This window comes from Mercenaria mercenaria, chromosome 4 (assembly GCF_021730395.1).
Source record: "Mercenaria mercenaria strain notata chromosome 4, MADL_Memer_1, whole genome shotgun sequence".
NCBI classification, from domain to species: domain Eukaryota; kingdom Metazoa; phylum Mollusca; class Bivalvia; order Venerida; family Veneridae; genus Mercenaria; species Mercenaria mercenaria.
Window position 1 is genome coordinate 53,671,457 of NC_069364.1, and position 25,703 is coordinate 53,697,159.

Consider the following 25,703-nt stretch of genomic DNA (forward strand, 5'->3'; position numbering starts at 1 on the left):
TTAAGCTGAGAGGTTTGTAGCATTATGTTTAGACATATTCTTCAAAAATTGACTAGCTTCTGTATCGTCTTCAAATGTTTCTCGTGTAGAACAAGCTGCATGATACCTTACGTCGGGTAACAAATGTACACTTTTTCGCCTGAAATTAGAAGTTAATTGGACAATTAGGTTTTTAAGCACTCGTGCATAGCACTGGCATATTAAGACCAATTACAAAACATAAATCAGAAGACACCAGTACCAACTGATTTACAACAACCAGTTGGCAGTAAAATTAATGTAGCAGTACGCACAAAGCTTGGTATATCTAGGTAAAATTTATTTCTACGTGGTAAACCATTATCTAATTTTGCTTTTAATACTTCATTTTATATAATGTGCGATTTGTATGCCAAAAGTACACATTTTCTGTTGTGGTAGGTTTTCAAATGTGACCTCCTGACTGTCGTAAAAGACAAAGTAAAATAAACAGACATATGATATTGTCATATATCTATCAAATTTAGGACTGAGACCTTTTAGATTGAATTAAAACTCAATTATAAATCACATTATTTCTATCTCAAGCACAGGCACATATCAAGTAACACAACCATAAACAAGCATACGTGTTTATTATATAAAGTCAAACAAACGGATGCACATTTACACACTCAGAGTTACCTCCGTTTCAGTAGCATGACCACAGATGTTGCAACAACCGCTGCTATGACACCAACTGGAATCAATACATATATTAACGGAAACGACTTTTTTCTTGAACCTGTAATAGATTTATCATTAAACAGTCTTTAAAGAGGTCATTGTGAATAAAATTCCAGCACTTCGGCGAAGTAACTGGTATACCTTTTTATCATGTATGCACTATTCACTGATTGATAACATAAACATGTAATATTTATTTATCATTTTCAAATTCAAAGCTTTAGCTATTATCATTTTGAATTATTAAGAAGTATGGTCTAAATTTTCTGCCCCTATCACTGCATGGCATGGTACAGCAATTTTAAAACTTAAACTCAACAGAAATTTTTTTTTCAGATTCCAACGACGAACACAACAAAATACCTAGAATGACATTCTAATAGAGACTTCCGTAGGTAGCTATTTAGAATAAACATCTTCCGTCTTTTATTTTTTCATGCTGAATTATCGCATTTAGCTCTTTCTGAACCCTTTAAATCTAATCAGTTCTACTAACGTTCCCTTTACTTAAAACGGCGCCAACGCCTACATGTTATTAAACAATTGATTTTTTTATTTACATGACGCCAAACATGTGATAACTAGATTTACAGATTTATAGATTTTTGCTTTCCTGTCCACGGTCGGTATACATACCATTATTTAGGTAGAATAATATTATATTAGAATTTACTCATAGGCATCGAAAATCTCTATCCAATTTCAAAATGTGCACGTCGCACAGAACAGTTTCAGATAAGAATAATATAACGACCATACTTAACTTTAAATAAAATAATAGCACTACATGATAATCATGTGACCAAATTGGTGTTTATTTACTGTAAATAGATTCAGTTATAATGAACTAAAAAGTTCAAGTTGGTTAAAGTATTCTTAAAAAAGAGCGCGAACTTGTTAATTATCAAAATACAAGAATAGTTAATTGATGAATAAAAAAATGAATGCTGACTAGAGTCTTATACAAAGATGAAATTGGTCAAATATTAGTTACATTTGGGTTTGCTTGCTATTATGTCTCACAAGGTGACCATATTTGGTTCGAATAATGACGACTAAACTATATTCACTTACCTACATTTATATCAAAACATCAAAGATTCAAAATATTAGTAACACATACCGGAATTTTTGTTTCCAGCAGTATACGTTGATGAAACTGTGCTGGCCGTTGAAAGTGAGTATCGCGGTGTAGTTTCATCAGGAACTTCTTTAAGTATTTCATCGGTAGCTGTTGTAGGCGTCGTCACGTTTTGTAATCTTACATCTTTCGTTGAAACTGTGTTGGCTGTTGAAGGAATTAATTGTGGTGTAGTTGGATCAAAGTCTTCTGGCTTTATTTCATCAGTAACTGTTGTAGGCGTCGTCGGGTTTTGTATTCTTACATCTTTCGTTGAAACTGTGTTGGCTGTTGAAGAAATTAATTGTGGTGTAGTTGGATTAGAAACTTCTGACTTTATTCCATCGGTAGCTGTTATAGGCGTCGTCAGGTTTTGAATTCTTACATCGTTCGTTGAAACTGTGTTGGCTGTTGAAGGAATCAATTGTGGTGTAGTTGGATCAGAACCGTCTGACTTTATTTCATCAGTAGCTGTTGTAGGCGTCGTCAGGTTTTGTATTCTTACATCTTTTGTTAAAACTGTGTTGGCTGTTGAAGGAATTAATTGTGGTGTAGTTGGATCAGAAACTTTTGACTTTATTTCATCGGTAGCTGTTATAGGTGTCGTCAGGTTTTGAATTCTTACATCGTTCGTTGAAACTGTGTTGGCTGTTGAAGGAATTAATTGTGGTGTAGTTGGATCAAAGTCTTCTGGCTTTATTTCATCAGTTACTGTTGTAGGCGTCGTCAGGTTTTGTATTCTTACATCTTTTGTTGAAACTGTGTTGGTTGTTGAAGAAATTAATTGTGGTGTAGTTGGATCAGAAACTTCTGACTTTATTTCATCAGTAGCTGTTGTAGGCGTCGTCAGGTTTTGTATTCTTATATCTTTCGTTGAAACAGTTTTGGCTGTTGAAGGAATTAATTGTTGTATAGTTGGATCAGAAACTTCTGACTTTATTTCATTAGTAGCTGTTGTAGGCGTCGTGAGGTTCTGATTTCTTACATCTTTCGTTGAAACTGTGTTGGCTGTTGAAAGAATTAATTGTGGTGTAGTTTGATCAGAAACTTCTAACTTTATTTCATCAGTAGCTGTTGTAGGCGTCGTCGGGTTTTGTATTCTTACATCTTTCGTTGAAACTGTGTTGGCTGTTGAAGGAATTAAGTGTGGTGTAAATGGATCAGAAACGTTTGGCTTTATTTCATCAGTAGCTGTTATAGGTGTCGTCAGGTTTTGTATTCTTACATCTTTCGTTGAAACTGTGTTGGCTGTTGAAAGAATTAATTGTTGTATAGTTGGATCAGAAACTTCTGACTTTATTTCATTAGTAGCTGTTGTAGGCGTCGTGAGGTTCTGTATTCTTACATCTTTCGTTGAAACTGTGTTGGCTGTTGAAAGAATTAACTGTGGTGTAGTTTGATCAGAAACTTCTGACTTTATTTCATCAGTAGCTGTTGTAGGCGTCGTCAGGTTTTGTATTCTTACATCTTTCGTTGAAACTGTGTTGGCTGTTGAAGAAATTAATTGTTGTGTAGTCGGATCAGAAACTTCTGATTTGCTTCCATTAGTAGCTGCTGTATGCTTCGTTAGGTTTTGTGTTCTTACAGCTTGTGTTGGTGAAATTGTAGCTGCTGATGAAGTTATGAACTGCAGTGCAGTCGGATCAGAAGCTTCTGTTGGTATTTCATCAGTAGCTGTGGTGGGTGTCGCCGGGCCTTGCGTTCCTCCGGCTTGGGTTTGTGAAACTATTACGACAGGTGAAGAAACGTCTCTTGTCACTGTTGTGGACCCACTTAGATGTTTATTTGTTTCAGATGTATCTGAAATCAATGATATAGCATAAATCAGGTAAATTTTCATATTGAAATAACATTGTTTCACAATGTTTCCGATATCTTAGATATCTGATCAGACCGCTGTTTCTTAGATACAAGTCATGTTTTTTTTTACTAATTAAAAATAAATATATATTTACAAAGAATTACAAAACGAACAGTGAAAATATTAATTCTATTTCCTTGACAAATTTCAGTATTTCACTGAACAACATAGAGTGAAACTAATTATTGATATATCTATGTCATTAAAAACACCACAAGATAATGACGTATCTTGTAAATGAAATCAGCAGCCTCATGTTACATACCGTATATGGATATACGCCAGTGCCCGCCACAGTTTTCGTCTTTTTGACCAGGGCATAGGACGTTACATTCCGTATCAGGGAGTGTGTCGTGGTTCTGATTAATTTCATTCCCACAAAAACATTCTTCGCCACTCTGTAACATACAGGCAGTAGACATATTTCTACATGATAAAAATTCTGACGGAAATTCTTTACATTTCTTTGTTAATGTTAGTGCTAAAATCATTTATAATAAGCATTGTTTTCTTAAAGATTTTCTCCCATCTTTCACTTAATATTTCATCATTAGAATCTGATTTCAAATATGTTTAATACAGTTGGATTAATATATCTAGTACAAGCCCTGTAATTTGGGTGACATTACTGCGTTTACTTTTTTGAAAGTAGCTCATAAATATGTCAATCCTACGTTTAAACATTTACTGTTGAGTGACTTCTTACATAGCAGACATGAAATTTAGGCATTTAACATGTTTGACTTTTTGCAGCTTTATCATAACATTCCTCGAAATAACGTGTTAAAGTACTCGTTTTCTGTTCTTCTGACATATGTTTTCTTTTCACAAGACACTTTTTTTTTAAAACTCACATTTATAGTTTATACTGAGCAAATCAGCAGACCCAACATTTGATATTGTACCAATATCTTATGAGTATTCTTTTTCTTTTGAATTTTTAAAGAATAATGTGTAGATACAAATATTATTAAATTTTAAAAAAGTCATTCGTTTAACTATCTTTCCCCGTTTATAAAAGGTTTTGATGAAACGAACGAATACCATTTGTATGAATACCGTAGTGCGTTTGTTGAATGTTTACTAGAAGATGGTTGAATATCCACAAATGTTACATGCCACCTTACATAAGGCAGGACTATCACGTTGTTTTCATTTTTTCTCTTTTCTATACTCAAATAATTTCGCTGGTCATTTAAATGATTTCACTGACTTCACATAAAATAAGTTTAAGCCATTTCAGAGTAATTTCATATATTAACTGACAATGGTATAGCTTGATTTTGCTGTAATTTTGATAAAGTATCAAAACAGTTTGCAATAAGTGCCTATAACTTCTGAAAGGTTCCGTTAGTATTGTTAAAGATATTGACATATTTCAAATAACAGGTGTGTTGTTTTAAATAGTATATTTACCTCTGTGCCCGCATATCTGAATCCCTCTTTCTTACATTCACCTTTACATGTAGCAGCACAGTTCAAATCCAGATACTCCAGTTCTGTAGGTAAAACTCTAAAATAAGAATCCTTGTAGCAGCCTACATAGCCCTCAGGGTAGTGAAGACTTTTTACTGTGAAAAATAACAAAAAGTATAAGAATATATTTAACTAAATATATTATTATGAACTAAATGTGTATATTAAACTGCAGGTCAGAAACGCATCATACCTCCGCTCTTACACATAGTTCGACAGTTTTATATTGCTATCTGACTGTTTGTAAACTTCATGAAAAGTGTCGGTCTTTTCATTTTCCAACTTTGTTCGGTATAAATGTAAAAATACTATGTGATAGTATCTATTATTTTCTTGTAATAATACAAGAAATTTTGGTATAATAAGAACGAGGCATGTCAAAAATGTTTGTTTATAATTATATTACAAAACTCGCTCTTGCTGGGATGCGTCAAGTACAGTAGTCAATAAATGACAAAAGGTGTATGTCTGTATTTTACAACATCTAAGCTTCTGAACTAATAAAACTGCTTTATCGTATTCTCAATTCCTATGCTAATGTTTATTATGTTAAATTTCATCATCAAATACGTTTGAAAGAGTTTGGTTTTAAAAAGTTTTTTTTGGTAACTATAAGCTTCCCGAACATATTTTCATTTTATGAGATATTCAGACGTCCTTATATTCAAACGAACGGTGTTTAAAAACATCGACTGGTTCCTTTGAGATCTATGAGCAAGAACCTGAAGGAAACCCGCCTCTCTGTCGTAGACTGAATAATTACACGGATCCAAAATACGGCTTATTTGACTGTATAGGAAGCCGCAGCAACGCATGACATTAAACTCATTTGCAAAGCAAAATGTACATTACAAAAGAATGATTTGTAGTGCAAAGTCATTTAGGAACACTACTTGGACAAATAGTCATTTTAGTAAAATTAAATGAACTATAAAAAAAGAGACTAAAACACAGTTGAAAGGTCAATAGAGCAGAAATTATGGAATAAGCTATTTTTATGTTACATTCTGCATCTTGAAATAACCGAATAGCGGCGTAAACTTGGATATTTGTTTTATTTTAGTTAATCAAAACTAAATATTTTTGACTTGCTTCACTACCACATTCACATTCAACGGTATGACATTTCATATTTCAGAAGGAATTTCGGATTTTACAATACGATATGGAGCGAGATAATACAGAACCATACTTTGTATATATTTAATACTAAATGAGCTTAATGGGTTCGTTAAAAAAGCAGAAAAATACTTGTTTCAGAAAGAAAATATCGCTTGAAAAATTCATTTACCTTGTAAGATCCATATTGCTATCAATACATATAGACGTAGAATAAAAGTATACATTCTTCCTTCTAGCGTAAGTTATTTGATATGAGGCGAGGAACACGGGAGTTACAGCATTTATAACATATGAAAACGGAACAAAAGGCGGATATGTAAATAAGTTTCAATTGGTTCTGAAAACGAAACGACTTCGTCAGAAAAGTCAATAACTTAATCCGACACTTGAAATGAACGGACAATCTTTGTATTTGTTTAATGTATCCTAAATGAGGTATGCCGCTTTCTATTCATTTTGAGAAAAATATCATCAGTATCAATAGAAAACTGGCCGTGCAAACAGTCATTAACATAAGGGGCGGGAGCACTTAAAACATAAAGATGTGAAGGCAATCATTTTTTTTTCATATACAATTAACATAGTTTTTGTAATTTGCAGAATGTGTTATATCTAGAAAACCGAAATGACACAAGTAACATCGTCCGATATCTTAATATTATCAAAGGTTATAATGCTTTTCTCCCTGAAGGAATTGTTTCTTTATATATAACATGTATCTGTAAGGTTCGAAATAGATATCAAAGTGTACCAAAAATAGTTAATTGATGAATGAAAAATGAATGCTGACTAGAGTCTTATACAAAGATGAAATTGGTCAAATATTAGTCACGTTTGGGTTTGCTTGCTATTATGTCTCACAAGGTGACCATATTTGGTTCGAATAATGACGACTAAACAATATTCACTTACCTACATTTATATAAAAACATCAAAGATTCTAAATATTAGTAACACATACCGGCATTTTTGTTTCCAGCAGTATACGTTGATGAAACTGTGCTAGCCGTTGAAAGTGTGTATCGCGGTGTAGTCTCATCAGGAACTTCTTTTAGTATTTCATCGGTAGCTGTTGTAGCCGTCGTCACGTTTTGTAATCTTACATCTTTCGTTGAAACTGTGTTGTCTGTTGAAGGAATTAATTGTGGTGTAGTTGGATCAAAGTCTTCTGGCTTTATTTCATCAGTAACTGTTGCAGGCGTCGTCAGGTTTTGTATTCTTACATCTTTCGTTGAAACTGTGTTGGCTGTTGAAGAAATTAATTGTGGTGTAGTTGGATTAGAAACTTCTGACTTTATTTCATCGGTAGCTGTTATAGGCGTCGTCAGGTTTTGTATTCTTACATCTTTCGTTGAAAATGTGTTGGCTGTTGAAGGAATTAATTGTGGTGTAGTTGGATCAGAACCTTCTGACTTTATTTCATCAGTAGCTGTTGTAGGCGTCGTCAGGTTTTGTATTCTTATATCTTTTGTTGAAACTGTGTTGGCTGTTGAAGGAATTAATTGTGGTGTAGTTGGATCAGAAACTTCTGACTTTATTTCATCGGTAGCTGTTATAGGCGTCGTCAGGTTTTGAATTCTTACATCGTTCGTTGAAACTGTGTTGGCTGTTGAAGGAATTAATTGTGGTGTAGTTGGATCAGAAACTTCTGACTTTATTTCATCGGTAGCTGTTATAGGCGTCGTCAGGTTTTGTATTCTTACATCTTTCGTTGAAACTGTGTTGGCTGTTGAAGAAATTAATTGTTGTGTAGTCGGACCAGAAACTTCTGATTTGATTCCATTAGTAGCTGTTGTATGCTTCGTTAGGTTTTGTGTTCTTACAGCTTGTGTTGATGAAATTGTGGCAGCTGATGAAGTTATGAACTGCAGTGCAGTCGGATCAGAAGCTTCTGTTGGTATTTCATCAGTAGCTGTGGTGGGTGTCGCCGGGTCTTGCGTTCCTCCGGCTTGGGTTTGTGAAACTGTTACGACAGGTGAAAAAACGTCTCTTGTCACTGTTGTGGACCCACTTAGATGTTTGTTTGTTTCAGATGTATCTGAAATCAATGATATAGCATAAATCAGGTAAATTTTCATATTAAAATAACATTGTTTCACAATGTTTCCGATATCTTAAATATCTGATCAGACCGCTGTTTCTTAGATAAAAGCCATGTTTTTTTACTAATTTAAAATAAATATATATTTACAAAGAATTACAAAATGAACAGTGAAAATATCAATTTTATTTCCTTGTCAAATTTCAGTATTTCACTGAACAACATAGAGTGAAACTAATTATTGATATATTTATGTCATTAAAAACACAACAAGATAATGACGTATCTTGTAAATGAAATCAGCAGCCTCATGTTACATACCGTATATGGATATACGCCAGTGCCCGCCACAGTTTTCGTCTTTTTGCCCAGAGCATGGGACGTTACATTCCGTGTTAGGGAGTTTGTCATGGTTCTGATTAATTTCATTCCCACAAAAACATTCTTCGCCACTCTGTAACATACAGGCAGTAGATATATTTCTACTTGATAAAAATTCTGAGGAAAATTCTTTACAATTCTTTGTTAATGTTAGTGCTAAAATCATTTGTAATAAGCATTGTTTTCTTAAAGATATACTCCCATCTTTCACTTAATATTTTATCATTAGAATCTGATTTCAAATATGTTTAATATAGTTGGATTAATATATCTAGTACAAGCCCTGTAATTTGGGTGACATTACTGCGTTTATTTTTTTGACAGTAGCTCATAAATTTGTCAATCCTACGTTCAAACATTTACTGTTGAGTGACTTCTTACATAGCAGACATGAAATTTAGGCATTTAATATGTTTGACTTTTTGCAGCTTTATCATAACATTCCTCGAAATAACGTGTTAAAGTACTCGTTTTCTGTTCTTCTGACATATGTTTTCTTTTCACAAGACACTTTTTTTTAAAAACTCACATTTATAATTTATACTGAGCAAATCAGCAGACCCAACATTTGATATTGTACCAATATCTTATGAGTATTCTTTTTCTTTTGAATTTTTAAAGAATAATGTGTTGATACAAATATTATTAAATTTTAGAAAAGTCATTCGTTTAACTATCTTTCCCCGTTTATAAAAGGTTTTGATGAAACGAACGAATACCATTTGTATGAATACCGTAGTGCGTTTGTTGAATGTTTACTAGAAGATGGTTGAATATCCACAAATGTTACATGCCATCTTACATAAGGCAGGACTATCACGTTGTTTTCATTTTTTCTCTTTTCTATACTCAAATAATTTCGCTGGTCATTTAAATGATTTCACTGACTTCACATAAAATAGGTTTAAGCCATTTCAGAGTCATTTCATATATTAACTGACAATGGTATAGCTTGATTTTGCTGTAATTTTGATAAAGTATCAAAACAGTTTGCAATAAGTGCCTATAACTTCTGAAAGGTTCCGTTAGTATTGTTAAAGATATTGACATATTTCAAATAACAGGTGTGTTGTTTTAAATAGTATATTTACCTCTGTACCAGCATATCTGAATCCCTCTTTCTTACATTCACCTTTACATGTAGCAGCACAGTTCAAATCCAGATACTCCAGTTCTGTAGGTAAAACTCTAAAATAAGAATCCTTGTAGCAGCCTACATAGCCCTCAGGGTAGTAAAGACTTTTTACTGTGAAAAATAACAAAAAGTATAAGAATATATTTAACTAAATATATTATTATGAACTAAATGTGTATATTAAACTGCAGGTCAGAAACGCATCATACCTCCGCTCTTACACATAGTTCGACAGTTTTATATTGCTATCTGACTGTTTGTAAACTTCATGAAAAGTGTCGGTCTTTTCATTTTCCAACTTTGTTCGGTATAAATGTAAAAATACTATGTGATAGTATCTATTATTTTCTTGTAATAATACAAGAAATTTTGGTATAATAAGAACGAGGCATGTCAAAAATGTTTGTTTATAATTATATTACAAAACTCGCTCTTGCTGGGATGCGTCAAGTACAGTAGTCAATAAATGACAAAAGGTGTATGTCTGTATTTTACAACATCTAAGCTTCTGAACTAATAAAACTGCTTTATCGTATTCTCAATTCCTATGCTAATGTTTATTATGTTAAATTTCATCATCAAATACGTTTGAAAGAGTTTGGTTTTAAAAAGTTTTTTTTGGTAACTATAAGCTTCCCGAACATATTTTCATTTTATGAGATATTCAGACGTCCTTATATTCAAACGAACGGTGTTTAAAAACATCGACTGGTTCCTTTGAGATCTATGAGCAAGAACCTGAAAGGAAACCCGCCTCTCTGTCGTAGACTGAATAATTACACGGATCCAAAATACGGCTTATTTGACTGTATAGGAAGCCGCAGCAACGCATGACATTAAACTCATTTGCAAAGCAAAATGTACATTACAAAAGAATGATTTGTAGTGCAAAGTCATTTAGGAACACTACTTGGACAAATAGTCATTTTAGTAAAATTAAATGAACTATAAAAAAAGAGACTAAAACACAGTTGAAAGGTCAATAGAGCAGAAATTATGGAATAAGCTATTTTTATGTTACATTCTGCATCTTGAAATAACCGAATAGCGGCGTAAACTTGGATATTTGTTTTATTTTAGTTAATCAAAACTAAATATTTTTGACTTGCTTCACTACCACATTCACATTCAACGGTATGACATTTCATATTTCAGAAGGAATTTCGGATTTTACAATACGATATGGAGCGAGATAATACAGAACCATACTTTGTATATATTTAATACTAAATGAGCTTAATGGGTTCGTTAAAAAGCAGAAAAATACTTGTTTCAGAAAGAAAATATCGCTTGAAAAATTCATTTACCTTGTAAGATCCATATTGCTATCAATACATATAGACGTAGAATAAAAGTATACATTCTTCCTTCTAGCGTAAGTTATTTGATATGAGGCGAGGAACACGGGAGTTACAGCATTTATAACATATGAAAACGGAACAAAAGGCGGATATGTAAATAAGTTTCAATTGGTTCTGAAAACGAAACGACTTCGTCAGAAAAGTCAATAACTTAATCCGACACTTGAAATGAACGGACAATCTTTGTATTTGTTTAATGTATCCTAAATGAGGTATGCCGCTTTCTATTCATTTTGAGAAAAATATCATCAGTATCAATAGAAAACTGGCCGTGCAAACAGTCATTAACATAAGGGGCGGGAGCACTTAAAACATAAAGATGTGAAGGCAATCATTTTTTTTTTCATATACAATTAACATAGTTTTTGTAATTTGCAGAATGTGTTATATCTAGAAAACCGAAATGACACAAGTAACATCGTCCGATATCTTAATATTATCAAAGGTTATAATGCTTTTCTCCCTGAAGGAATTGTTTCTTTATATATAACATGTATCTGTAAGGTTCGAAATAGATATCAAAGTGTACCAAAAATAGTTAATTGATGAATGAAAAATGAATGCTGACTAGAGTCTTATACAAAGATGAAATTGGTCAAATATTAGTCACGTTTGGGTTTGCTTGCTATTATGTCTCACAAGGTGACCATATTTGGTTCGAATAATGACGACTAAACAATATTCACTTACCTACATTTATATAAAAACATCAAAGATTCTAAATATTAGTAACACATACCGGCATTTTTGTTTCCAGCAGTATACGTTGATGAAACTGTGCTAGCCGTTGAAAGTGTGTATCGCGGTGTAGTCTCATCAGGAACTTCTTTTAGTATTTCATCGGTAGCTGTTGTAGCCGTCGTCACGTTTTGTAATCTTACATCTTTCGTTGAAACTGTGTTGTCTGTTGAAGGAATTAATTGTGGTGTAGTTGGATCAAAGTCTTCTGGCTTTATTTCATCAGTAACTGTTGCAGGCGTCGTCAGGTTTTGTATTCTTACATCTTTCGTTGAAACTGTGTTGGCTGTTGAAGAAATTAATTGTGGTGTAGTTGGATTAGAAACTTCTGACTTTATTTCATCGGTAGCTGTTATAGGCGTCGTCAGGTTTTGTATTCTTACATCTTTCGTTGAAAATGTGTTGGCTGTTGAAGGAATTAATTGTGGTGTAGTTGGATCAGAACCTTCTGACTTTATTTCATCAGTAGCTGTTGTAGGCGTCGTCAGGTTTTGTATTCTTATATCTTTGTTGAAACTGTGTTGGCTGTTGAAGGAATTAATTGTGGTGTAGTTGGATCAGAAACTTCTGACTTTATTTCATCGGTAGCTGTTATAGGCGTCGTCAGGTTTTGAATTCTTACATCGTTCGTTGAAACTGTGTTGGCTGTTGAAGGAATTAATTGTGGTGTAGTTGGATCAGAAACTTCTGACTTTATTTCATCGGTAGCTGTTATAGGCGTCGTCAGGTTTTGTATTCTTACATCTTTCGTTGAAACTGTGTTGGCTGTTGAAGAAATTAATTGTTGTGTAGTCGGACCAGAAACTTCTGATTTGATTCCATTAGTAGCTGTTGTATGCTTCGTTAGGTTTTGTGTTCTTACAGCTTGTGTTGATGAAATTGTGGCAGCTGATGAAGTTATGAACTGCAGTGCAGTCGGATCAGAAGCTTCTGTTGGTATTTCATCAGTAGCTGTGGTGGGTGTCGCCGGGTCTTGCGTTCCTCCGGCTTGGGTTTGTGAAACTGTTACGACAGGTGAAAAAACGTCTCTTGTCACTGTTGTGGACCCACTTAGATGTTTGTTTGTTTCAGATGTATCTGAAATCAATGATATAGCATAAATCAGGTAAATTTTCATATTAAAATAACATTGTTTCACAATGTTTCCGATATCTTAAATATCTGATCAGACCGCTGTTTCTTAGATAAAAGCCATGTTTTTTTACTAATTTAAAATAAATATATTTTACAAAGAATTACAAAATGAACAGTGAAAATATCAATTTTATTTCCTTGTCAAATTTCAGTATTTCACTGAACAACATAGAGTGAAACTAATTATTGATATATTTATGTCATTAAAAACACAACAAGATAATGACGTATCTTGTAAATGAAATCAGCAGCCTCATGTTACATACCGTATATGGATATACGCCAGTGCCCGCCACAGTTTTCGTCTTTTTGCCCAGAGCATGGACGTTACATTCCGTGTAGGGAGTTTGTCATGGTTCTGATTAATTTCATTCCCACAAAAACATTCTTCGCCACTCTGTAACATACAGGCAGTAGATATATTTCTACTTGATAAAAATTCTGAGGAAAATTCTTTACAATTCTTTGTTAATGTTAGTGCTAAAATCATTTGTAATAAGCATTGTTTTCTTAAAGATTATACTCCCATCTTTCACTTAATATTTATCATTAGAATCTGATTTCAAATATGTTTAATATAGTTGGATTAATATATCTAGTACAAGCCCTGTAATTTGGGTGACATTACTGCGTTTATTTTTTGACAGTAGCTCATAAATTTGTCAATCCTACGTTCAAACATTTACTGTTGAGTGACTTCTTACATAGCAGACATGAAATTTAGGCATTTAATATGTTTGACTTTTTGCAGCTTTATCATAACATTCCTCGAAATAACGTGTTAAAGTACTCGTTTTCTGTTCTTCTGACATATGTTTTCTTTTCACAAGACACTTTTTTTTAAAAACTCACATTTATAATTTATACTGAGCAAATCAGCAGACCCAACATTTGATATTGTACCAATATCTTATGAGTATTCTTTTTCTTTTGAATTTTTAAAGAATAATGTGTTGATACAAATATTATTAAATTTTAGAAAAGTCATTCGTTTAACTATCTTTCCCCGTTTATAAAAGGTTTTGATGAAACGAACGAATACCATTTGTATGAATACCGTAGTGCGTTTGTTGAATGTTTACTAGAAGATGGTTGAATATCCACAAATGTTACATGCCATCTTACATAAGGCAGGACTATCACGTTGTTTTCATTTTTTCTCTTTTCTATACTCAAATAATTTCGCTGGTCATTTAAATGATTTCACTGACTTCACATAAAATAGGTTTAAGCCATTTCAGAGTCATTTCATATATTAACTGACAATGGTATAGCTTGATTTTGCTGTAATTTTGATAAAGTATCAAAACAGTTTGCAATAAGTGCCTATAACTTCTGAAAGGTTCCGTTAGTATTGTTAAAGATATTGACATATTTCAAATAACAGGTGTGTTGTTTTAAATAGTATATTTACCTCTGTACCAGCATATCTGAATCCCTCTTTCTTACATTCACCTTTACATGTAGCAGCACAGTTCAAATCCAGATACTCCAGTTCTGTAGGTAAAACTCTAAAATAAGAATCCTTGTAGCAGCCTACATAGCCCTCAGGGTAGTAAAGACTTTTTACTGTGAAAAATAACAAAAAGTATAAGAATATATTTAACTAAATATATTATTATGAACTAAATGTGTATATTAAACTGCAGGTCAGAAACGCATCATACCTCCGCTCTTACACATAGTTCGACAGTTTTATATTGCTATCTGACTGTTTGTAAACTTCATGAAAAGTGTCGGTCTTTTCATTTTCCAACTTTGTTCGGTATAAATGTAAAAATACTATGTGATAGTATCTATTATTTTCTTGTAATAATACAAGAAATTTTGGTATAATAAGAACGAGGCATGTCAAAAATGTTTGTTTATAATTATATTACAAAACTCGCTCTTGCTGGGATGCGTCAAGTACAGTAGTCAATAAATGACAAAAGGTGTATGTCTGTATTTTACAACATCTAAGCTTCTGAACTAATAAAACTGCTTTATCGTATTCTCAATTCCTATGCTAATGTTTATTATGTTAAATTTCATCATCAAATACGTTTGAAAGAGTTTGGTTTTAAAAAGTTTTTTTTGGTAACTATAAGCTTCCCGAACATATTTTCATTTTATGAGATATTCAGACGTCCTTATATTCAAACGAACGGTGTTTAAAAACATCGACTGGTTCCTTTGAGATCTATGAGCAAGAACCTGAAAGGAAACCCGCCTCTCTGTCGTAGACTGAATAATTACACGGATCCAAAATACGGCTTATTTGACTGTATAGGAAGCCGCAGCAACGCATGACATTAAACTCATTTGCAAAGCAAAATGTACATTACAAAAGAATGATTTGTAGTGCAAAGTCATTTAGGAACACTACTTGGACAAATAGTCATTTTAGTAAAATTAAATGAACTATAAAAAAAGAGACTAAAACACAGTTGAAAGGTCAATAGAGCAGAAATTATGGAATAAGCTATTTTTATGTTACATTCTGCATCTTGAAATAACCGAATAGCGGCGTAAACTTGGATATTTGTTTTATTTTAGTTAATCAAAACTAAATATTTTTGACTTGCTTCACTACCACATTCACATTCAACGGTATGACATTTCATATTTCAGAAGGAATTTCGGATTTTACAATACGATATGGAGCGAGATAATACAGAACCATACTTTGTATATATTTAATACTAAATGAGCTTAATGGGTTCGTTAAAAAAGCAGAAAAATACTTGTTTCAGAAAGAAAATATCGCTTGAAAAATTCATTTACCTTGTAAGATCCATATTGCTATCAATACATATAGACGTAGAATAAAAGTATACATTCTTCCTTCTAGCGTAAGTTATTTGATATGAGGCGAGGAACACGGGAGTTACAGCATTTATAACATATGAAAACGGAACAAAAGGCGGATATGTAAATAAGTTTCAATTGGTTCTGAAAACGAAACGACTTCGTCAGAAAAGTCAATAACTTAATCCGACACTTGAAATGAACGGACAATCTTTGTATTTGTTTAATGTATCCTAAATGAGGTATGCCGCTTTCTATTCATTTTGAGAAAAATATCATCAGTATCAATAGAAAACTGGCCGTGCAAACAGTCATTAACATAAGGGGCGGGAGCACTTAAAACATAAAGATGTGAAGGCAATCATTTTTTTTTCATATACAATTAACATAGTTTTTGTAATTTGCAGAATGTGTTATATCTAGAAAACCGAAATGACACAAGTAACATCGTCCGATATCTTAATATTATCAAAGGTTATAATGCTTTTCTCCCTGAAGGAATTGTTTCTTTATATATAACATGTATCTGTAAGGTTCGAAATAGATATCAAAGTGTACCAAAAATAGTTAATTGATGAATGAAAAATGAATGCTGACTAGAGTCTTATACAAGATGAAATTGGTCAAATATTAGTCACGTTTGGGTTTGCTTGCTATTATGTCTCACAAGGTGACATATTTGGTTCGAATAATGACGACTAAACAATATTCACTTACCTACATTTATATAAAAACATCAAGATTCTAAATATTAGTAACACATACCGGCATTTTTGTTCCAGCAGTATACGTTGATGAAACTGTGCTAGCCGTTGAAAGTGTGTTATCGCGGTGTAGTCTCATCAGGAACTTCTTTTAGTATTTCATCGGTAGCTGTTGTAGCCGTCGTCACGTTTTGTAATCTTACATCTTTCGTTGAAACTGTGTTGTCTGTTGAAGAATTAATTGTGGTGTAGTTGGATCAAAGTCTTCTGGCTTTATTTCATCAGTAACTGTTGCAGGCGTCGTCAGGTTTTGTATTCTTACATCTTTCGTTGAAACTGTGTTGGCTGTTGAAGAAATTAATTGTGGTGTAGTTGGATTAGAAACTTCTGACTTTATTTCATCGGTAGCTGTTATAGGCGTCGTCAGGTTTTGTTTTCTTACATCTTTCGTTGAAAATGTGTTGGCTGTTGAAGGAATTAATTGTGGTGTAGTTGGATCAGAACCTTCTGACTTTATTTCATCAGTAGCTGTTGTAGGCGTCGTCAGGTTTTGTATTCTTATATCTTTTGTTGAAACTGTGTTGGCTGTTGAAGGAATTAATTGTGGTGTAGTTGGATCAGAAACTTCTGACTTTATTTCATCGGTAGCTGTTATAGGCGTCGTCAGGTTTTGAATTCTTACATCGTTCGTTGAAACTGTGTTGGCTTTTGAAGGAATTAATTGTGGTGTAGTTGGATCAAAGTCTTCTGGCTTTATTTCATCAGTTACTGTTGTAGGCGTCGTCAGGTTTTGTATTCTTACATCTTTCGTTGAAACTGTGTTGGCTGTTGAAGAAATTAATTGTGGTGTAGTTGGATCAGAAACTTCTGACTTTATTTCATCGGTAGCTGTTGTAGGCGTCGTCAGGTTTTGTATTCTTACATCTTTCGTTGAAACTGTGTCGGCTGTTGAAGGAATTAATTGTGGTATAAATGGATCAGAAACGTTTGGCTTTATTTCATCGGTAGCTGTTATAGGCGTCGTCACGTTTTGCATTCTTACATCTTTCGTTGAAACTGTGTTGGCTGTTGAAGGAATTAATTGTTGTATAGTTGGATCAGAAACTTCTGACTTTATTTCATTAGTAGCTGTTGTAGGCGTCGTCCGGTTCTGATTTCTTACATCTTTCGTTGAAACTGTGTTGGCTGTTGAAAGAATTAATTGTGGTGTAGTTGGATCAGAAACTTCTAACTTTATTTCATCAGTAGCTGTTGTAGGCGTCGTCAGGTTTTGTATTCTTACATCTTTCGTTGAAACTATGTTGGCTGTTGAAGAAATTAACTGTTGTGTAGTCGGATCAGAAACTACTGATTTGCTTCCATTAGTAGCTGTTGTATGCTTCGTTAGGTTTTGTGTTCTTACAGCTTGTGTTGGTGAAATTGTGGCAGCTGATGAAGTTATGAACTGCAGTACAGTCGGATCAGAAGCTTCTGTTGGTATTTCATCAGAAGCTGTGGTGGGTGTCGCCGGGTCTTGCGTTCCTCCGGCTTGGGTTTGTGAAACTGTTACGACAGGTGAAAAAACGTCTCTTGTCACTGTTGTGGACCCACTTAGATGTTTATTTGTTTCAGATGTATCTGAAATCAGTGATATAGCATAAATCAGGTAAAATTTCATATTAAAATAACATTGTTTCACAATGTTTCCGATATCTTAAATATCTGATCAGACCGCTGTTTCTTAGATAAAAGCCATGTATTTTTTTACTAATTAAAAATAAATATATATTTACAAATAATTACAAAATGAACAGTGGAAATATCAATTCTATTTCCTTGACAAATTTCAGTATTTCACTGAACAACATAGAGTGAAACTAATTATTGATATATTTATGTCATTAAAAGCACAACACGATAATGACGTATCTTGTAAATGAAATCAGCAGCCTCATGTTACATACCGTATATGGATATACGCCAGTGCCCGCCACAGTTTTCGTCTTTTTGACCAGGGCATGGGACGTTACATTCCGTATCAGGGAGTGTGTCGTGGTTCTGATTAATTTCATTCCCACAGAAACATTCTTCGCCACTCTGTAACATACAGGCAGTAGATATATTTCTACGTGATAAAAATTCTGACGAAAATTCTTTACATTTCTTTGTTAATGTTAGTGCTAAAATCATTTGTAATAAGCATTGTTTTCTTAAAGATATACTCCCATCTTTCACTTAATATTTTATCATTAGTATCTGATTTCAAATATGTTTAATACAGTTGGATTAATATATCTAGTACAAGCCCTGTAATTTGGGTGACATTACTGCGTTTACTTTTTTGACAGTAGCTCATAAATATGTCAATCCTACTTTTAAACATTTACTGTTGAGTGACTTCTTACATAGCAGACATGAAATTTAGGCATTTAACATGTTTGACTTTTTGCAGCTTTATCATAACATTCCTCGAAATAACGTGTTAAAGTACTCGTTTTCTGTTCTTCTGACATATGTTTTCTTTTCACAAGACACTTTTTTTTAAAACTCACATTTATAATTTATACTGAGCAAATCAGCAGACCCAACATCTGATATTGTACCAATATCTTATGAGTATTCTTTTTCTTTTGAATTTTTAAAGAATAATGTGTTGATACAAATATTATTAAATTTTAGAAAAGTCATTCGTTTAACTATCTTTCCCCGTTTATAAAAGGTTTTGATGAAACGAACGAATACCATTTGCATGAATACCGTAGTGCGTTTGTTGAATGTTTACTAGAAGATGGTTGAGTATCCACAAATGTTACATGCCATCTTACATAAGGCAGGACTATCACGTTGTTTTCATTTTTTCTCTTTTCTATACTCAAATAATTTCGCTGGTCATTTAAATGATTTCATTGACTTCACATAAAATAGGTTTAAGCCATTTCAGAGTCATTTCATATATTAACTGACAATGGTATAGCTTGATTTTACTGTAATTTTGATAAAGTATCAAAACAGTTTGCAATAAGTGCCTATAACTTCTGAAAGGTTCCGTTAGTATTGTTAAAGATATTGACATATTTCAAATAATAGGTGTGTTGTTTTAAATAGTATATTTACCTCTGTGCCAGCATATCTGAATCCCTCTTTCTTACATTCACCTTTACATGTAGCAGCACAGTTCAAATCCAGATACTCCAGTTCTGTAGGTAAAACTCTAAAATAAGAATCCTTGTAGCAGCCTACATAGCCCTCAGGATAGTGAAGACTTTTTACTGTGAAAAATAACAAAAAGTATAAGAATATATTTAACTAAATATATTATTATGAACTAAATGTGTATATTAAACTGCAGGTCAGAAACGCATCATACCTCCGCTCTTACACATAGTTCGACAGTTTTATATTTTACAACATCTAAGCTTCTGAACTAATAAAACTGCTTTATCGTATTCTCAATTCCTATGCTAATGTTTATTATGTTAAATTTCATCATCAAATACGTTTGAAACAGTTTGGTTTTAAAAAGTTTTTTTGGTAACTATAAGCTTCCCGAACATATTTTCATTTTATGAGATATTCAGACGTCCTTATATTCAAAGAAACGGTGTTTAAAAACATCGACTGGTTCCTTTGAGATCTATGAGCAAGAACGTGAAAGGAAACCCGCCTCTCTGTCGTAGACTGAACAATTACGCGGATCCCAAATACGGCTTATTTGACTGTATAGGAAGCTGCAGCAACGCATAACATTAAACTCATTTGCAAAGCAAAATGTACATTACAAAAGAATGATTTGTAGTGCAAAGTCATTTAGGAACACTACTTGGACAAATAGTTATTTTAGTAAAATTAAATTAACTATAAAAAAGAGACTAAAACACAGTTGAAAAGTCAATAGAGCAGAAATTATGGAATAAGCTATTTTTATGTTACATTCTGCATCTTGAAATAACCGAATAGCGGCGTAAACTTGGATATTTGTTTTATTTTAGTTAATCAAAACTAAATATTTTTGACTTGCTTCACTACCACATTCACATTCAACGGTATGACATTTCATATTTCAGAAGGAATTTCGGATTTTACAATACGATATGGAGCGAGATAATACAGAACCATACTTTGTATATATTTAATACTAAATGAGCTTAATGGGTTCGTTAAAAAAGCAGAAAAATACTTGTTTCAGAAAGAAAATATCGCTTGAAAAATTCATTTACCTTGTAAGATCCATATTGCTATCAATACATATAGACGTAGAATAAAAGTATACATTCTTCCTTCTAGCGTAAGTTATTTGATATGAGGCGAGGAACACGGGAGTTACAGCATTTATAACATATGAAAACGGAGCAAAAGGCGGATATGTAAATAAGTTTCAATTGGTTCTGGAAAAGAAACGACTTCGTCAGAAAAGTCAATAACTTAATCCGACACTTGAAATGAACGGACGATCTTTGTATTTGTTTAATGTATCCTAAATGAGGTATGCCGCTTTGTATTCATTTTGAGAAAAATATCATCAGTATCAATAGAAAACCGGCCGTGCAAACAGTCATTAACATAAGGGGCGGGAGCACTTAAAACATAAAGATGTGAAGAATGTGTTATATCTAGAAAACCGAAATGAAACAAGTAACAGCGTCCGATATCTTAATTTTATCAAAGGTTATGATGCTGTTCTCCCTGAAGGAATTGTTTCTTTATCTATAACATATATCTGTAAGGTTCGAAATAGATGTCAAAGTGTACCAAAGGTAACCTTGCGGAGTACGTGTTCATGATTTATACAATGTCAGTGCGTCAGATACAGTAAATAGGGGTTAATTTTCGGAAAGGATGGTTGGCTCTCAGCTTTAAAATTCTGCTAAATTATATACATTACATGTTTCTATAAAATTCATTTTCCTTTCGACTTATCCTATGCTTAACAGCTGCACCTCTCGCGATAAATTAAAAACAAGAACTATAACCAATGACTTCTGTCACAAATTTAAAAACACTAATCTCGCTCGGAAATCGAACACAAAATCTAAGTTGTTTAGACCAAAACAATCTCATATGAGATTTACATACACATACATTACGTATTTCAACTAATTTGTAAGAGAAAGAGTGAAATTTTTAACTGTTTTCCAGAGTTACTTTCGTGTTCGCAATAAGTGATCACTGAATCATTTGCAAATATAAAATGCATAAAACATTTAATTAAGTCAAAGCAAAGTCAAAATCCGTCCATTTTCATTAGATTTTTAAAGTAAATTGTAATGATACGGTTTAGTTCCGTGTCCGTTAGTTTGTTCTGGCAGGGAATTTTCATTTTCAAAATTGTTGCAACGTTTGTCGGGCGGGCTTTCTGAAAATATGTTATTTACTTCAACGACAATATGTCGTATGGTAGAAGCTAAACAGCAATAATATTTGTTAGCAGACAGCGTTTTGAACATATGTTTAGTTTGTTTTACAACAACATATTCTCATTCAGTTTGTTTCCATAATTATATAGTTACAGGGATACTAACTCTGTGACAGTCGAGATTAATAATTTTGTTGAAAAAAATGGCTATTTACTAAAATAGTTTCATAAAACTGATAGTAAAAGTAATGGAGCGTATATCATTCAGTTGTAATTACCAAAGCGAAGCAGTGTGTGCAGTTTTACTTAATTGTGATGTTTACTATACTAAGATATTACCTAGATGGCACTCGCAAAACGAAAGTTTCGTTGAAAAGGTAATGGCAAAGTATTAAAATGACCATATTTCATCATCGTGACAGCTTGCTGAGAATCGTTAACAGAGTATCTACATACGACACCAACCCCAACTCTGATGCTGTTGGTATCTAGTAATAGCTGTTGTGACGTTCCTCAAAATAATTATAAGAGGAACATTCGGTAAAACATCTTAAAAACCTTTATAAATGCAGCTTATTCAAATTACGAGTGCTATTCGCACACAGCTGTTACTTTAAGAAGTTCCACATTAAAAATTTTAAAATGGACAAACATATTGTAAAATTTGTTAAGAAAAAAGTAGAATTGCCAGCTATAATATGGACTTACAAAACAGGTTTAAATTTGTCTTCAGAATGGATTTTCTCAACACTATTCATATTTGGTTTTAGTCTACTGGAATCCTGAAAATTCGCAGGAATCTTGTCTTTGGACAAGGATATTACGTTTGTATGAAAATGGCGGAACGACTGGCTTGCCATTTTTTTCTTGAAACACGAAAACACCAGACTCTTTGTGTTATACTGATCAAAGATCAACAAAGTCTTTTAAAAGTGCGTTACTTCTGAAATATATTATTGTTACACATAATCATTTTACTCTCATCTGATACACACATGTTAACTGTTCGTCATTATATCAAGTTTAACTTTTCTTCACCCTAGCTCAAAACTTACCTCTATTCATAGATCGACTTATAATGTGTATCTATTTACTGCAAAAGATGTATGTGTTCATGTCAATATAATATCATATAAAGTTATCCGGCTTCATTCATGTGCTTATTAAAAGCCATGTGCCTAACACAAACAAAGATTTTAATGTCGCAAATACCGCGTAAGTAATTTATTTCTTGTTTATAAATGAATTACGTATAATGTCGTTTCAGCTGAATTAATAAAAAACGGATGTCTGTGAAATCGATTATACTGAAACGGAAATATCTTATTTTAATTGAAAAGTAACGTAGTTTTATAACATGTACACATTTTGTGTGTCTATTTTAGCAAACAATGAGAAAAAGTTAAGCTATGTAGCTAGGATTTATCTTTTTAAAGAATAAGGCTATCATTGTACTTTAAAATCGAGAGATTGCAAACGCTAAGGCAACTGACGATGTTTACTTTACGAATATTTTATTTCTCAATGTTTGAAATCAGAATGGGAAAATGAAAATAGTTATGATACCAAATCCTTCATTCAAAAAAAAAAAAAAAAAAAAAAAAAATAAATAAATAAAGGTACAAGGTGCCTGGTACAATTACCATTCATATAAATCATCTAAACTAGCGTCAGCCTTTAGAACTGGTGAAGGATGTGAATGGCTTTCCTGGAAACTGAGTTCATAAGAAAGACATTAACATCCCTGTTTACTATGTCATCACTAAAGCGATTACGTTTTACGAGGAAACTCATCGGAACACATGATCTGACTTAGTTACAGCAAAGTGTCTTTCATAAATTTCTTCCGAAGGCGGATGTTACTTTTCACATTGTAAAGGTTTAAGCGCTAACATTGATGTAGTCAAGCAAGATATTTATTTAATTTATATGTTAAGTGATATTCGTTGAATTACTGATATTCTAAAATTAATAATGTTGAAGGTTTTAGTTTCTTAAGTATACCGTTTAAAGAAATGTTATCATAACTACAATTTTCGGTATGTATCCATGTATGTGTGTTTGTGTAGTGGGGAAAGGTCAATAGGGACAGAAGTCGGGGAAGGGAGGAGCGGGGATTACCGAGTGATTAAAGTCGCTAAATTTGAAACATTTACCCGTCGACGGCATTGGTTCGAAACCTTGTTTTGAATGTAGAATCATTTTAAAATACATAGGCAATGAGTGAACCATCAAACTAGCTGCCGGAAGATAGGTTAGTTGTTCTATCTATGTGGTTGCCTATGTCCAAAGAACAATGTCCAGAGGGGCTCCTTGTTTGTTCCTCCGTCGCTGGGATGTTACCTAAGATTGTTCTATCTAGGTGGCCGCCTATGTCCAAATACAATGTCAAGAGGGGCTCCTTTCCCCCGCCATTAAACGCTGTGATGTCAACTTAAGATCTTGTGTCGATGTGACATATAACTTGAGTAAACAAGCAATGCAGGAAATGAATTTATGAGATTTTCACAATACTGCGAAAAATATGAAAGAAGTAATATAAATCGATCCTTCATTTTGCTAAACAAACATTTTTGTTTAGATTGTGACACGTCTCAAAAATGGATACATGTTTGAATTAGATTTGTAAGAAACTGTTTACAAAGATTTTTTTAATTGATTTATCACTGAGCCTATAAAAACTAAATACCCTCTCAAGACGTCAGGTTTTTTCGTCACTTCCTTTACACACTTTTTTTAAATAAACAGAAATGACTTAACGTACTTAATAAAAAAATAAGCGTTGGGTGGTATTAATGCTTTAAATAAACGTTCCTCTTCATTGAGGTGACATAAGGGAAATGATTTTTTTATGTTTATGTTTTTAAGAAAAATGGCAAAGATTAAACGTAGCCTCATATATAAGCACTATTGTTGCTTAAGATTTGCAACCCGCCTTTTTGAGTCATTAAACTAGTTTGGCAAATTTTGTGAAATAAATGTATCCAGACCGTAACTTCAAACGTTTACACGAACCTAGCCTTTGCTATTTATCCACTCTCATTTGCATTCAAAAAATAAAAGAAGTACTTTCATACGGTCAAGCGTCCCAGTGTCATGCCAAAATATCTGCGAGGCGGTCGCAATTCATGCCATCCGAGACAACACACCACCAAGTATCATATAATAAAACAGTCATGAAAAAGTAGTTAAGATACGTTAAGAAAAATATAAAACAGACTTCGGTAACTATGTTGCGCATTTATTTTTTAAGATTAAATCACCTCGTGCGCGCGACATCTTATCTCGAGCGCTCGACATCTTATCTCGTGTACACGACATCTTATCTCGAGCGCACGACATCTTCTTTCGAGCGTTCGACATCTTAGCTCGTGCGCAAGACATCTTATCTCGAGCGCACGACATCTTATCTCGTGCGCTCGACATCTTATCTCATGCGAACAACATCTTATCTCGTGTACAAGACATTCTTGAGCGCAAGACATCTTATCTCGACCGCACGACATCTTATCTCGAGCGCACGACATCTTATTTCGAGCGCACGACATCTTATCTCGTGCGCTGGACATTTTATCTCATGCGCACGACATCTTATCTCGTGTACACGACATCTTATCTTGAGCGCACGACATCTTATCTCGAGCGCACGACATCTTATCTCATGCGCACGACATCTTATCTATACATATAAGGTCCCCTTTGGGTGTATTTAGGTAAAAAATAGGTAAAAACATACGGACAAGTAGATAATTTGGGCCCCGCATATTCAGATGTTATTTAAACTTCCTACAAGTTCACCACAT

At 33.3% G+C, this 25,703-nt stretch overlaps 1 protein-coding gene across 1 annotated transcript; it reads right to left on the reverse strand.

Annotated features, from left to right (window-relative positions):
• On the reverse strand, window positions 1–22,965 carry LOC123552881 (mucin-17-like). The gene is made up of 16 exons (XM_053542207.1): window positions 22,956–22,965; window positions 19,662–19,816; window positions 18,512–18,644; window positions 16,772–18,185; window positions 14,489–14,585; window positions 13,341–13,395; window positions 12,513–13,017; window positions 11,942–12,465; window positions 9,798–9,952; window positions 8,647–8,779; window positions 7,246–8,322; window positions 5,103–5,257; window positions 3,952–4,084; window positions 1,829–3,625; window positions 664–718; window positions 1–139 (listed from the first exon to the last, which is right to left on the reverse strand). Exons 1-16 carry the CDS (start codon window positions 22,963–22,965, stop codon window positions 1–3), a joined length of 6,537 nt encoding a protein of 2,178 aa, XP_053398182.1.
• Window positions 22,966–25,703: the final 2,738 nt, after the last annotated feature.